This window comes from Sylvia atricapilla, unplaced genomic scaffold (assembly GCF_009819655.1).
Source record: "Sylvia atricapilla isolate bSylAtr1 unplaced genomic scaffold, bSylAtr1.pri scaffold_153_arrow_ctg1, whole genome shotgun sequence".
Lineage (NCBI taxonomy): Eukaryota > Metazoa > Chordata > Aves > Passeriformes > Sylviidae > Sylvia > Sylvia atricapilla.
Window position 1 is genome coordinate 9,882 of NW_027077082.1, and position 12,587 is coordinate 22,468.

Genomic DNA, 12,587 nt, shown 5'->3' on the forward strand with positions numbered 1-12,587 from the left:
CAGTGGGGATAAAATATAAGTTCCTAGTACGCAGCCGAAGTGAAAGGGGACACTGGTTCGCCCTGGGTGGGGCAAGGCAATAAAAACCAGCATTCTGTGTGACTGTGTGTGTATGTTTGGCTCTGGGAGAGCAAGATACACACCCAGGTGAGGTGAATCCTTCCTAAGAAACAGTTCTCTTTTGTTTTGGTGACTTTGTCCCCACTGAATTTCATCTGAGAGTTGGCTCCTCTCTAACACCTCTCTCCCAGCAGCTCAGGGCTGTATTGCACAGTGCTGGCTGTGTGCCAGACAGCACAAAGCTGGCCTGGTGCCCCTGAATATTTCTGCAGGACACTCTGCATTTCCCCCCTTTGCCTGTGGCTCAGAGCAGAACTCCAGCACTGCAGGCGCTTCCTCCCAGAGCTGAGTGAGGCCCTGGCGCCTGCAGATGTGAGCTGAGGAGCTGTCCCTGCCTCCCGCTGGCCTCGGCTCCCCCGGCAGGAGCGCCGTGCCTGAAGGACGCTGCCCTGTGCTGGAGCCTGCGGAGCAGCCCGGCTCCCTGCCCTGTGCCCAGAGCGCTGCCCACACTGCTCACCTTGGCCAGGAGTTACAGGGCAGCCGGCACAAGGCTGGGGATCCTCGGCCAGGCCTGCAGCCCTCGGCTGTGCTTTGCCTTTCTCTCCTCCTGGGCAGGCTCCGGGCGGCCAAAGGCACCAGTCTGTGCTGTGCCCAGCACGGCGACGCTTCCCCTCGGGAGCAGCCGGCTGCCAGCTGGGCTCCGAGAGCGCAGCATTCGCCCGGGGCCACCCAGAGGCACCCAGGGCCGGGCTGCTGCCTCTTGCAGCTCCAAGGGCCTCGCTGCAGCTGCCTCTGCCCAGGCTCAGGCTGCTGCGGGCTCTGCCGGGGCTCTGCTGGGGCTCCAGCCTGGGCAAGGCGGGGCCGGGGCTCAGCCCGCAGCCGCTGACAGCTCTGCACCAGCTCTGCGCCTTGCCGAGCAGCCTCCCTGACCTTTCTGCTTTCCCACTGCGGCAAAACTCCCCTCCGGACAGAGACACTGCACTTAGGGGTACAAATGCAAGTGGCAGGAACCCAAATGCTCTCGAGTCACAGCTCAAGGCCTGCATCTGCACTGGATATTTGGGCTGCCCCACTCGTCCTTTGATTCTGCCTGCAAATGCCACTGCCCTTTCTGCCTCAAACACAAGTGCCACAGCTGGGTAAAACCCAGCCAGTGGGCCATATGCCAAAGGCACTGTGGTCTGGAGAGGATGACTGAAGAAGACTTTCCCCCCACTTTCCAATCATACCAGAGAAGCCATCAACATCACCTTCCACCTCTAAGAATAAATGGACAGTTCAGAAGGAAATGTTGAGCTTTCTCAGAGGCTCAGAAGGAGGGGAATCTTTGAAAGGAGTTGGGGTTTCAAAACTTTTTTTTATTTACAATCTGAAGCTACAATACTGAGCTACAATCCTATGCTACAATCCTACTCTAAAATCCTAACTACAGTCTACTCTACAATCCTCTAAACTGGTGATGGACAAAATAGTTCTAAAGTGGTCGTCTCATTCTTCTATTCTCCTTCCACTCCTTCAGTGAAACGATCAGTGGCACCAGGCTGGCTTTAGGCTTGGCTGATGTTACAAATGGATGCTGCACAGAAGAAAAAAAACCAACAATGAGCCATTACTTTCCAAGCCTCAAAGGCTCTTAGCCTTTTTTTAAATGACAAAGGGGATTGACTCTAAAAATTAGGTCTAAGGAGAAACAGTGTGGCAACAGTGGCAGGTTTGCTGCAAGAGCTGCCAAGTGCCCCAGGCCCAGAAATATTTCAGGTCTGAGCATCCTGATCTCTTTCAAGATGTCCCTGCTCATTGCAGGGCACTTGGACCAGATGACCTTTACAGGTCCCTGCCAGCCCAGCCCAGTCTAGGATTCCTGACTGTTTTCATCTGAGCAGCACCAAGAGTGGAGGTGAGCAGGAGGGGGGCTCCTCTGATGCCTTGCACTTGAGTGCAGGAGGAGCCCATCCCTGGGACACTGTTTCCCCTGCAGCCCCTGGGCATTTTACCTGCAGCAGCTCCTTGGCAGACCAGCGCCGCGCCTCGTCTGTCTGCAGGCAGCAGCTCAGGAAGTCACGCAGCCAAGGGGAGAGGAGCTTGGGCTGCCGCAGCTCTGGGGTCCCTTCTGTGGCTATCAGGAGTTGAGCCTGGAGAAAAAGGAACGTCTTGGGATGAAAATGCCTGTTTGGGCACACAGGAAGCACCTGCAGCTCTGTCTCTCAGCAGACTGCAAATTTCAGTCACAGCAAAAGGAAAATTGTTGTGGTCAAATCAGAAGAAGGAGAAATGCCATCCCTATTGTAGCCTCTCTGCTCATCTGGACACTCAAGTCAATGCATTAATGGTATGTGCCCATCCTAGAAAGTGCCAGGAAACAAAGGGGTGGCTTTGGCAGGCTCTCCACATGGCCAGGCTTCATGGAGACATGGTGACATGGAGAAAGTGGCTTGGGTTAGGAAAGAAAGATGGTCACTGAGTGTTTCAGCACCACTGCACAAGAAGCACAAGAGACTCGGTGGCCTTCACACCCTCATGTCCAGGTTTCAGGCAAGTTTCCCTGTGAGAAGAATGGGGGTGCACTTCTTCTCTCAACCACTGGTTTAGAGACCTTGCTGAGTTTGGGTTTCTTTCCTTCATTTCAGGAAAGACAATACCAGTTCTAAGATTCTTGTTTCCTGTTCTTAGGGCCATCTACACAGCCAAAAGAGCTGGAACGACTTCTAAGCCAAAGGCAAAATGTTGCTTGAGAATGGAGATTGTTGGTGGGGTAAAGCTTGAGTTCCCCCACTGATGCAGCCTAGCAGCAGATGCTGATGTGCTGCAGGGACATTTTCAGAAAGGGACCGTGGGGGAAGTAGTTCCAGCAGCTGGCAATGGGATTTTATCCAATGTCACACAGAACGTGGGATAGGTGAGAAAAACAGCGGCATCAGAGAGTATTTACACCTTACCGAGAGAGAACTTTCATTCCTGTAAGGAACTTCTCGTTCCACCATTTCGATGCCCACAATTCCCAAGGACCATATGTCCACTTTGGGGCCATATGGTCGACCTTCTGCCACTTCAGGCGCCATCCACCAAGCAGTCCCGATCACCGAGCTTCGTCTACTCTGCTCAGGGGTGAGTTGAGCAGAGAAGCCAAAATCAGCTGGGGAGAAAGCAAGAGACTGTTTTATTTGACTGCTGTGCAATTAGGAAAGCAAGCAAAAGAATTTCCCAGTAGAAGTTTGAGAGTGTGCTGTTTGTTATAAATCAATTTATCTTTGCAATTTAGGGTGTAGGGTTTGGGTTCAGGTGTTTTCGTTTGGGGTGTACAGTTTGGGTTGGGGCTTTCTTATTCCGGTTGTGCTGTCTGGGGAGGAGCAAGGTGTATGGGCATCTGATGGGCGATGCTGCAGAGTGGGAAGGGGAGAACAGAGGGAAAGGGGCACCCTGAGGACTCCTCCTGATGGACAGATTTGGTGGCCAATCATCTCCTGAGTCCGGGCTATGGTAACAACGAATCACACAATGCCCCGTGAGGCAGGAGGCGGACCCCGGACATGAGCCAATCCAGAGCCTGGAAGCGGGAAAAAATTGGCCAATGGACAGTAACCTCCAAGGGGGAACCAATGGGAAGGAGGAATGGCAATATAAAAGGAGGTGCTGAGGGGAATCTTGGTCCCCTGTCCAGCTGACTGTGGTAAGAGATGTACCTCTGCCTCAGAGAGGAGGAGAAGGGCTACTCCCCCCTCCTAGCTCCCCGGATTTTTCTGTAATTGGCTGCTTATTAGGGTTTAAAACCCCTTTAATAAGGGTTATTAAACCCCTATTAAACCAGTTAACCCAGTTCAATAGTGACTGGTCAATGTATTCATTACACTGTTGAATCTCCTGGACAATTGTCCCTGCTCTCTTTCCTCAGGACTTTAGCCATGGAAATATGGCATTGGCAGCTTCCAAAAATCCCCAAGTTTTTTACACTGCCTCCAGCAGTGGCTTTTGTTCCCCTGAAGCTTTAGACTTGTAGCTCCTTCCCTCTGGAGGAGACACACACAGAGCAATGTCACTGTGGACTGCTTGTTCCTTGCCATAGCTCTGTGCACGTTGTAACCGTGTGGTCAGCTCACAGCAGGGCTCCCTGCACTGCCACCAGCACCATTTTGGGGGGGTCCTAGTCACTCAGAAGCAGCCCCACACCCCACATATCCCTGGAATGCTGCACCTGGCCAAGAATATACTGACCCAGCTTGACAGAGCCATCCGTTCTGAGAAGGATGTTGAGGCTCTTCACATCTCGGTGCATCACATGGTTGGAGTGGAGAAAATCCAGTCCTTTCAGGCACTGAGAGAGAAACCAGAAACAGGAGGGCAAAAATCAGTGATGTGACTTCATCCCACAAGAAAGGAAACAGGTCTCAAAGATTCCCCCTCTGCAGGGAATGGGGAGTAATGGCAGAGCACAGTGCTACTGAGGGGAAGAGCTTGCTGCTCCAACACTAGCAGAGCAGCACCTTTGCTAAAGAAAGGCATGTCAGCTTTTCAAGGAGCACCAGGGAACTGCTGGTGTAGACTTTCCCCTGCAAACCAGCCGGAATGACTGCTGCTGCAGTGGATGTGCTCAGAGGTAAAGAGCATTTTGGCTGCACTGCTAACCTTTTCAGCTGAGGACTGAGAGAAATGACTCTCTCTCTTTCCTTTGCTGTTCTTTTCAAATGCTGCCACCACCACCTTTGCTTTTACAGGCAAGGCATGCAGTGCAGACAGGCAAAAGTTTAGAGAGGCGAGATGGAGAACAGCAAATGCAAGAGACAGAATGAGAATGCAACAGTAGGAGATAAAGAGGACAGGAACAGACTCCAGTGAGTGCAGGGGCCGTGGCAGACAGTACACTTGAGATGCTCTTGCTTGCCCATAGTATACCAGCGACACAGAAACAAAGCCTGGCACATGGAATTGCACTTGTTCTGAGCCCCTTTCCCAGACAATCCTGCCCGAGCCCTGGGAAGCACAGCTGGGATCCCTGACTGACCTCCCGACTGACAACGGCAATCTCGTCTTCGGACATGTCAGTCTCATTGATGACATCTTTCAGAGTGCCTCCATCCATGTACTCCATCACCAGCCAGAGTTCCTCACGCACAAGGTAGCTGAAAGAAGGAAACAAGGCCATGCAGATGAACATGCATGGCTACGTTTGTTTTTTACTTGATTCTTCTTTCTGTGTCCCTTTGTGATAAGGACAGAATGAAAGGAATAGACATTCCCTCAAGGCTGTGCATTTATTGCAGTCTGTGCAGTCTCAAGGAGAACGGCACATGTGTGAAAAAGGAGATGTCTTAGATGGCCAGCAAGAGAAAAGTGCGCTTTAGTAACAGCCAAGATTAAGAACCTGTCACATACGGTATTCCTGGAAACAAGCCCCTAGTGTTCCTGGCATGGACAGCCATGGAAAAGAGGGGCAACACTCCAAGGGAAATCCTCTCCAGGATGCTTCATCAGCATTGAAGAAACTTTAAAAAATCAATCCTGAAACAACATGGAGGCAGTGAACTTACAGGGTACTGACTTAGTATGGTAGGGTTGATCCAGGTTTTTGGACAATTTTCTAACTGTGTGTTTGAAAGCCAGGGAAGAGTCATGCAGACAAAATGCACTCTCTTCCCATCTATTGGAGGCGAGTAGAGAAATAATAATTTACCAGTAATTAATAGCTCTATTTTCTGCCAGTGTCCAACGCGGCTTTTTTAATTGTGCATGCTTTTAGTATGGAAACAAACTTTCATGGGATAAGACCGTGACCGCTCACCTGTCTAAATAATTCACAACACGGGCATTTGTATTCCTCTTCAGGACTGTGATTTCATTAATGGTTACTTGCTTCCTCCTCAGTCCTTGAAGATTGATTTTCTTGATGGCCACCTAGAATGACATAGAAAATGAGTAACTTTAGAAGTTGGTGGCATGACACCACAACACACATGGGACAGGTGATTTTGCAATGACACAGGTGAGCCGTGCCAAAGTGCCTTGTGATTAGACAAGGGAGTCATTAGGAACTGACATTCCAACAGCCCATTTCTCTCCTCCTTTGGGGGCCAATTACAGGACACGAGGCCACTGATGTTTTGCCTTGTCCACTTGTTAGCAATGGTGTCTCAACTATCACCCACAAAGCTCTGAGCACACTCTCTATTCCTCCATCTGTACTTCAGAAGAGGTAATGCATGCCTTGGCACTCTGTGGATACATCCTGGGCTATAGGCAGGGCTTGGGGCTTTTAGGGATGCCTTGCAGATCTCTCCCTCCATGTAGTTCCCAAGTGCAGCACAGCACGTGGCTAAGGAACTGCCAGGAACATTCAGATGTATTTGCTGGCAGCCAGAAATGAGCATTCAGGACTCTGAAGCTGTATCCCCAGAGAGCAGTGAGATGCTCCAAGGCACCACCTTTGTTTGAGCAATTGAGAGCCAGGGAGAGTGTCCTTCTCTGAAAGGAACCGCTGCCCTCCTTGCCTTCCTCCTGGCAGCTGAGCAGGACAAAGAGTGTCCCAAATGCAGTTGGCAGGCTGGCACCAGGCTGTGCCTCTTGTGCCTTTGCAGCACAGCTCTGCCCACAGCTGCAGCCCCAGCTGACACCAGAGAGGAAAGCCCTGGAGAGCAGCAGAGTTGCCATTTACCTCTCTTCCTGTGGCAGTGTCGACTGCTTTACAAACATCTCCAAAAGTCCTAGAAACAAAAGAGCAGCAAAGAAAGGAGAAGCCATTTAGGTCTTGGACTGAAAGCCAGCCCAGACTGGAGATCTCTGCTGGAAATGCCTCAAACCTGCAGGATGCAGGAGGGGTCTGCCTGAAAGCAGATGATGCATTTTCCTCTCCAGTGCTTGGGCCCTGGGCCTGTTCCTGAAGCACTAGGGTTTAGTGTCTCAGCTCAAAAGGCCAGGTGATTCTTTCATCTTGGAATTCAGTTTCTAAACTAGGAGGTTTCTTATCCTGACCACAGACTATTTCCTTCAGCCAACTCTTAGGAAGAATTGTTCCTGAGAAGTGTTATCTCACTGCTATGCTAGGGGGGGTTTGCTGTTTCTGGCAATGAAATGGAAGTGTCTTTGACAGTGCCTTCTGACCACGCTTACAAATGCTGGCCGGTACTGAGAGATGGGGCAGACTAACACCAGTGTCTGAATATGTTTGCAGCTTGCCTGACCTGATAGATGTTCCAGCAGCAAATCACCTGCCCCATGACTGTGTAGAAGTAACTGTGGTTGGACTCACCCTCTGCCAAGATTTTCCAGTTCGGTGTATTTCCTCAGGGGATTTTCCATGCTCGCCATTTGCCCTGAGGGAAACAAAATGCAAGATGCTCACTTGAAAGCAGACATCCCACCATCCAAGAGATACAACCCCACTGTCTGGGACTCTGAGTCCTTTGTGGTCAGCTGGGTAACAACAAGAACAACGACCGCAACAAGACAGGCAGCTGTGCAGTACAAATGGCCATCACAGAGACTGATTTTCTACAGTCCTGTGAAGAAATCTCTTGACAGAAAACAAAGCACAGGGAGATGCATTCCCAGGAGAGGAGGGCATCTTCTCTGCCTTGCAGCAGTTTGCCAAAAGAATGCCTTTCCCTTTGTAAAGCAAAGCAGCTCATGCTATAACCAATCCCAAGGGGGCCTTCAGCATCATTTGGTCCAGCTCTGCTGACACGTGCACACAGTACAATGTCCCTCAGAGAAGAAAGACACAAGACGTACTCAGGAGCTCCAGGGAGTTGTCCTCCATCTCCTGTTGCTGGGCAGCAGCTGTGTCAGGGCTGGAGCTGAACAAACTGCCAGAGCTCCACTTCTTAGCTGGGGCAGCAAAGGCTCCTTTAGGTGACACTGCTGCTGCTGCTGCAGGTTCAACAGAAGAGCCTGTGGAATTCTGACGACAACAAAGGAGTTGGTGTCAGAAAAGTGGCTGGCAGAGATTAGCCCCAGATCCTCTTTCAAATGCAAGCCCTTAGGAAGATGCTGTCAGCCACATGCAGGCCTCTGCCATGGGTGTGTTCTGATGGCCACTTCTCCAGCTGGATGGGTCAAACCCAAAGGCTGGTTTTACTCACGTTCATGGCCAGATTAATTTTCCGTTTTCTCCAAAATCCATTTGCATGGATTTTCTGAAGGGTGACTGCCAAAATGACCATTCCACTTTCTCCCAAGGACTCTTTTTTCCCCTCCAAGGGCTGCAGACACACTTGCAGCTCCTTGTTCAAATGTTCTACCTCTTCCCACGGAGTCCTCTTTCCCTCTGCCATCTTCAGAACGTGCCCAACCGGCAGCATTTCTGCCTGGGACAGTTTCTGTGCCTCAGAGGAATCCTGGGGCTCCTCGTTGCCAGTCACTTGCTGGAAATCTGTGCAGGCTGCCAGGCGAGATGTCAACAGGTCCACCTCAAGTCAAAGAGAACAAAGCAGTCAGAGAGTCCAGCTTGTCCCTGTCAGCCAAGAGTCATCGACTGCGAGGAAAGGGAGAGACCAGATTCACAAGGGATACAGACAGCTTGTTTCCAGATCCATCTGGGTCACCGTGTTCACCTGCAAGAACACCTCAAGAAACAAGGAGAGCAGGAACAGGAATGCATTCAGATGCCTGCTGGCCAAAAGGCCAAAGAACTAGTGCCACTTCCAGGACAGCAGCTGAGATTCAGCAGACCAGCAAGTGTCCTTCAGAGTGTCTGGGACTGACACTAGAGCAGGATGGCACTCAGAGGCATCACCCCACCCCCCTGCTGCTCTGCAGGGGAAAGGCAAGGAGGGCAGAAAGCACCAGGTTGGTGACTGCAGTGACTAGTGCTCTTTTGCTCACTCGTTTTTGTAGAGTCTCTTGCTCCTCCAAGAGCAGTTGAATGTTCACTTCTTTTCTCCTTTGAATTTTCAGTTCTTCCTTCAGCCTCTTCTCCCTTGCCTTGATCCTAGCCCGAGTTTTCTGCAGCTCTGCCTGCAGCTTCTCACCAAGGTTCTGTAAAGAAGGAGAGACAGAAGGTTTCATGAGTGGAGTGGCTGCCACTCTTTCACTCACCTGGTTTTGTTCATCGCCCCTCTGCGGATGGGCATTCCAGTGATCTTGAGTCCTCCTCATGTCTTCCTTGTTCCTCCTCTTCACTGTCATCACGTCACTGGGAGTTTTGGGTAGCTCTGCTTGTGCCTCTGCCTCCATGTTCTGTACACACAAATGCAGAGCAAGTGACTGGGAGCTGCCGTCAGGCTCAGCTTTTCCTCTTTTAGCCTCCAAATCACATTCCTTCAGCCACTTCTTTCTGCTTCCCTGCCCACCTCTGCTTCCATTGTAACCCTGCTGTCCCAGTGCTGAGCTCTGCAGGTTACAAGGCTCTGTGCTTTCAGTGCCTCTGGGACTCCTGGCCTTCTCAGTCCCAAGAGCTCCATTTGATGCACCTCTTCCTGCCCTTCACTCTGTCACCTGCCCAGCCAGGCTTACCTGGCCATTCTCTTGTGGCTCTTCCATCTGCTGCCTGAGCTGTTTTTCCTGTTCTTCGGCTGGAAACACCCCTCCCTGAATCTGGCATGGCTGGCATGGCATCTCTAATAAAGCAATCTGCTCATGCTCTTCCTCTCGAGGGACCTGCACAGGAAGCAAGAGAAAATGGCTTTCAACTTCCCATACAACATTTGTGGGCCAAGATTCAAGGACTGCTGGGCTCACACAATTCCAAAGCACTGTGCTGCTGTGCTCCATGGTCATTCTCTGCCCGTGGGGAGGCACGGATTCCAAAGTGACACTGGCACTACAATCAGGCTCCATCTGGGGCTGAAGCTCCAACATCCTCTTAAGAAGCTGACAGGGAATGTGTCTTTTGCCACACAAGAGAAGAGTGGGACTCACATGCTTTCATGAACAACACAATCATCTCTTAGCAGCTTACTAAAAGTTAAAAGAGTGCCTGCCAGCTCTCCTACTGACTGCTCTGCCTGAGGAGGCACAAGAACAACCTGACAACAAAGGCACCAAAATCCCTGACTTCAAGCAGCGACTCCATGTCCCCAGTGTGTCTCTGAAACGCTCCCAGGTAAGCACAGCCAAGAAGCTCCTGGGGACAAACCACCTCAAAGAACTTGTGTTGTCACATCAATGCTTTTTGTGCCTGTGGGTACCTGGCAAGTCTGTGGAGGGGGACAGGTGTCCCCAGACCACAGTGTCCCCCACGTATCTGACAAGGCTGAGTGCAGTGTCTGACAGGCTCCCTCCTCTGCAGACAGGGAGCCTTCCTGTTCAGGCTGGCCCCTCTCAGAATCCCAGCAAGCTGGGGCCTCAACATGACAGCTCAAAGCCCATTTTCCAGGTGTCACTGGCTGAGGGGAATCGCTGGGTCCTGGCAGGGCTCCAGCACTCGGCATCCTCAGGCACCAACAGCAAGAGCTGGCTGCTCAGAAACTTGCAGCTCCTCCTTGCACTAAAGACAGCACCCTCCAGAAGTGGCACTTACTGTCTGGGAAGTTCAGGCTGTGGTGTGACCACAGCTGGAGGATTGTGGTCATTTGGCTCCTCTTTGGCCTCTTCTCCAGGAGCACAGGGAGCCAGAGGAGAGTCTGCTCTTGGTTCTGTGCTCTGTGGACAGACAGGAGCGTGAGACACAGGCCATGACCTATCACTGATAACCTTCTTTCTCTTCAGCTCTAGAACCAGCTCTACTAAGCACAAATTATCAACTTTGATAGCAATGGGATTCTAGAGTCACTCAGACTAAATTCAAATGGGCTGATTCAACTGGACCACAAATTGCTCTGAATGAGTATTGCCTCTGGGGAGGCACCATCCTCACTGCAAAACTGTGCTTTTAGTTCTTTTAAAGGTCTTCAATGGAAAATCAGGAAATAACCAGTGATGTCATTGTTCTTGCTGCTGCAGACATGGAAATGGATTTTCTTGCAGCCTGCTCAGCTGCCCTCTACACTCTACTGCCACAGGCCAAGACTCACAGCTTGCTGCACAATTCTTAAACACCAGGAACATCAAATGTTCCCTTCTCACTCACCTCAGGATCAGCATCTCTGAATACCCGGCTCAGGTGACCTGCAGTGGGCAAGGGAAAATGAACCAGATTCTTTGAGGAAACTGGAAACAACCAGAGCATTTTTAGAAGGCCATCCAAGAAGGTCTCCCAGTCCACATTTTCAAAGCTGTGCTGCTTGACCCAGTCAAATGGAGGAAATGACAGACTCTGCTGCCACAGACCTCTCCCATGGAGGGAACACAACCCCTGCAGGTTCCCTTGCAAATGCTGCCCGCACAGCCCTGGCTGCACACACCCCCTTTTGAGCTGAACGTGTTGACAGCAGCTTTACCCAAGTGGCATCCAAATGGCCTTTGTGTTTCCAAATCGACTCAGTCACTAAGAAAGAGCAGGAACACATACAAAAATCAAGTGAGGTGACACCCAGGGACAAACTCTACTTACGTGCCAGGTGGTCAGGTAATAGCTGAAATAACCAATGCCATAGACAGTGCAAACTACAGCAGGGAGTTGCCCAATCATTGTGGCAACTGCTCTGCAAGTCTGCAAACTGTGCTCAAACACCTAGAAAAAAGCAATCTCCTGTCAGTGTGCAGCTGCCCACTGACAAAAGCCTAGCAGCAGGAGGACACTCCTGCACCGAGCAAGCCCAAGAGCTGCTCTGACACCCCTGAGGCCTTCCGTGCACCAAGGCAACCTTGTGATGTCCCCACGACCACGTGGCGACCGTGCCCTGACATCACAAAGCAAACACTATGTGATGGTCTGTGAATTGATGCAGATGGATGGACTGATGTTTGTGTAGGCCTCGGCTGCATTTTTACCTCTGTTCCCCCCTCGGCTGCCTTTTTCCCCCTGTGCCCCCTGTGTCCCCTGTTGCTGTGGTGGGTCCAAGGACACAGAAAAGAGGTGGAAAAAATTGGCATCATGCCACAGCTGGTACCCTCTTGGAGGAACATTTGTTGGGATTTTCAGGGCGTAACTTTCCAAAAACCGGGAAAGCTGCACAGCATCAGTAGCCCAATTGTGAATGGTTTTCTTGACTTGGCAAAACTGCAGTGTTAACTGGGGACTCAGTCCTTGGTTCAAACCACCTGCCCTGACCTGCAGACAAAAGCACCACCACCAGCAGCAGAAGCAACATCAGTCACTTTTCTCAAACAGCTCTCTTCAATTTGCAAGAGGAAAGGAAAACACATCAGACGCTGTGGATTAATGACAAGAATCTGAGGAACAGTTAAAAAGCAGAAGGCTGCAGCTTCTCTGGGACAGTCCTTGTGCTCCAAGGCCGCCCTGGCTGCCCAGGACCCTGCGCTCCATGGGCTCTGCACAGCTGCACAGCGGGGAGGCAGCTTCAGGCACCTCAGTCCCTGGGCACAAGGCGCCTTCTTGGTCTGCACGGCTGCCTCTGGGCATATGCAGGCTGCTGGCCCTCTGCTCTTGGCCCTAGCCTGGCCTTGCAGGGCTAATCCTGTTCCCGGTCTGAATGTGCTGAAGAGGGACTCGTTTGGTTCCAGCTTCCCAGGGCATTGATTTGCACCACAAAATACTG

General features: G+C 51.3%; 1 protein-coding gene across 1 annotated transcript; it reads right to left on the reverse strand.

Annotated features, from left to right (window-relative positions):
* Positions 1-1,534: 1,534 nt before the first annotated feature.
* On the reverse strand, positions 1,535-8,629 carry LOC136374843 (serine/threonine-protein kinase PAK 3-like). The gene is made up of 10 exons (XM_066340234.1): positions 8,289-8,629; positions 7,780-7,948; positions 7,298-7,361; positions 6,704-6,752; positions 5,834-5,946; positions 5,057-5,174; positions 4,270-4,369; positions 2,997-3,193; positions 2,055-2,192; positions 1,535-1,636 (listed from the first exon to the last, which is right to left on the reverse strand). The coding sequence occupies exons 1-10, from the start codon at positions 8,346-8,348 to the stop codon at positions 1,535-1,537; spliced, it is 1,110 nt and encodes a 369-aa protein (XP_066196331.1). The 5' UTR covers positions 8,349-8,629.
* Positions 8,630-12,587: the final 3,958 nt, after the last annotated feature.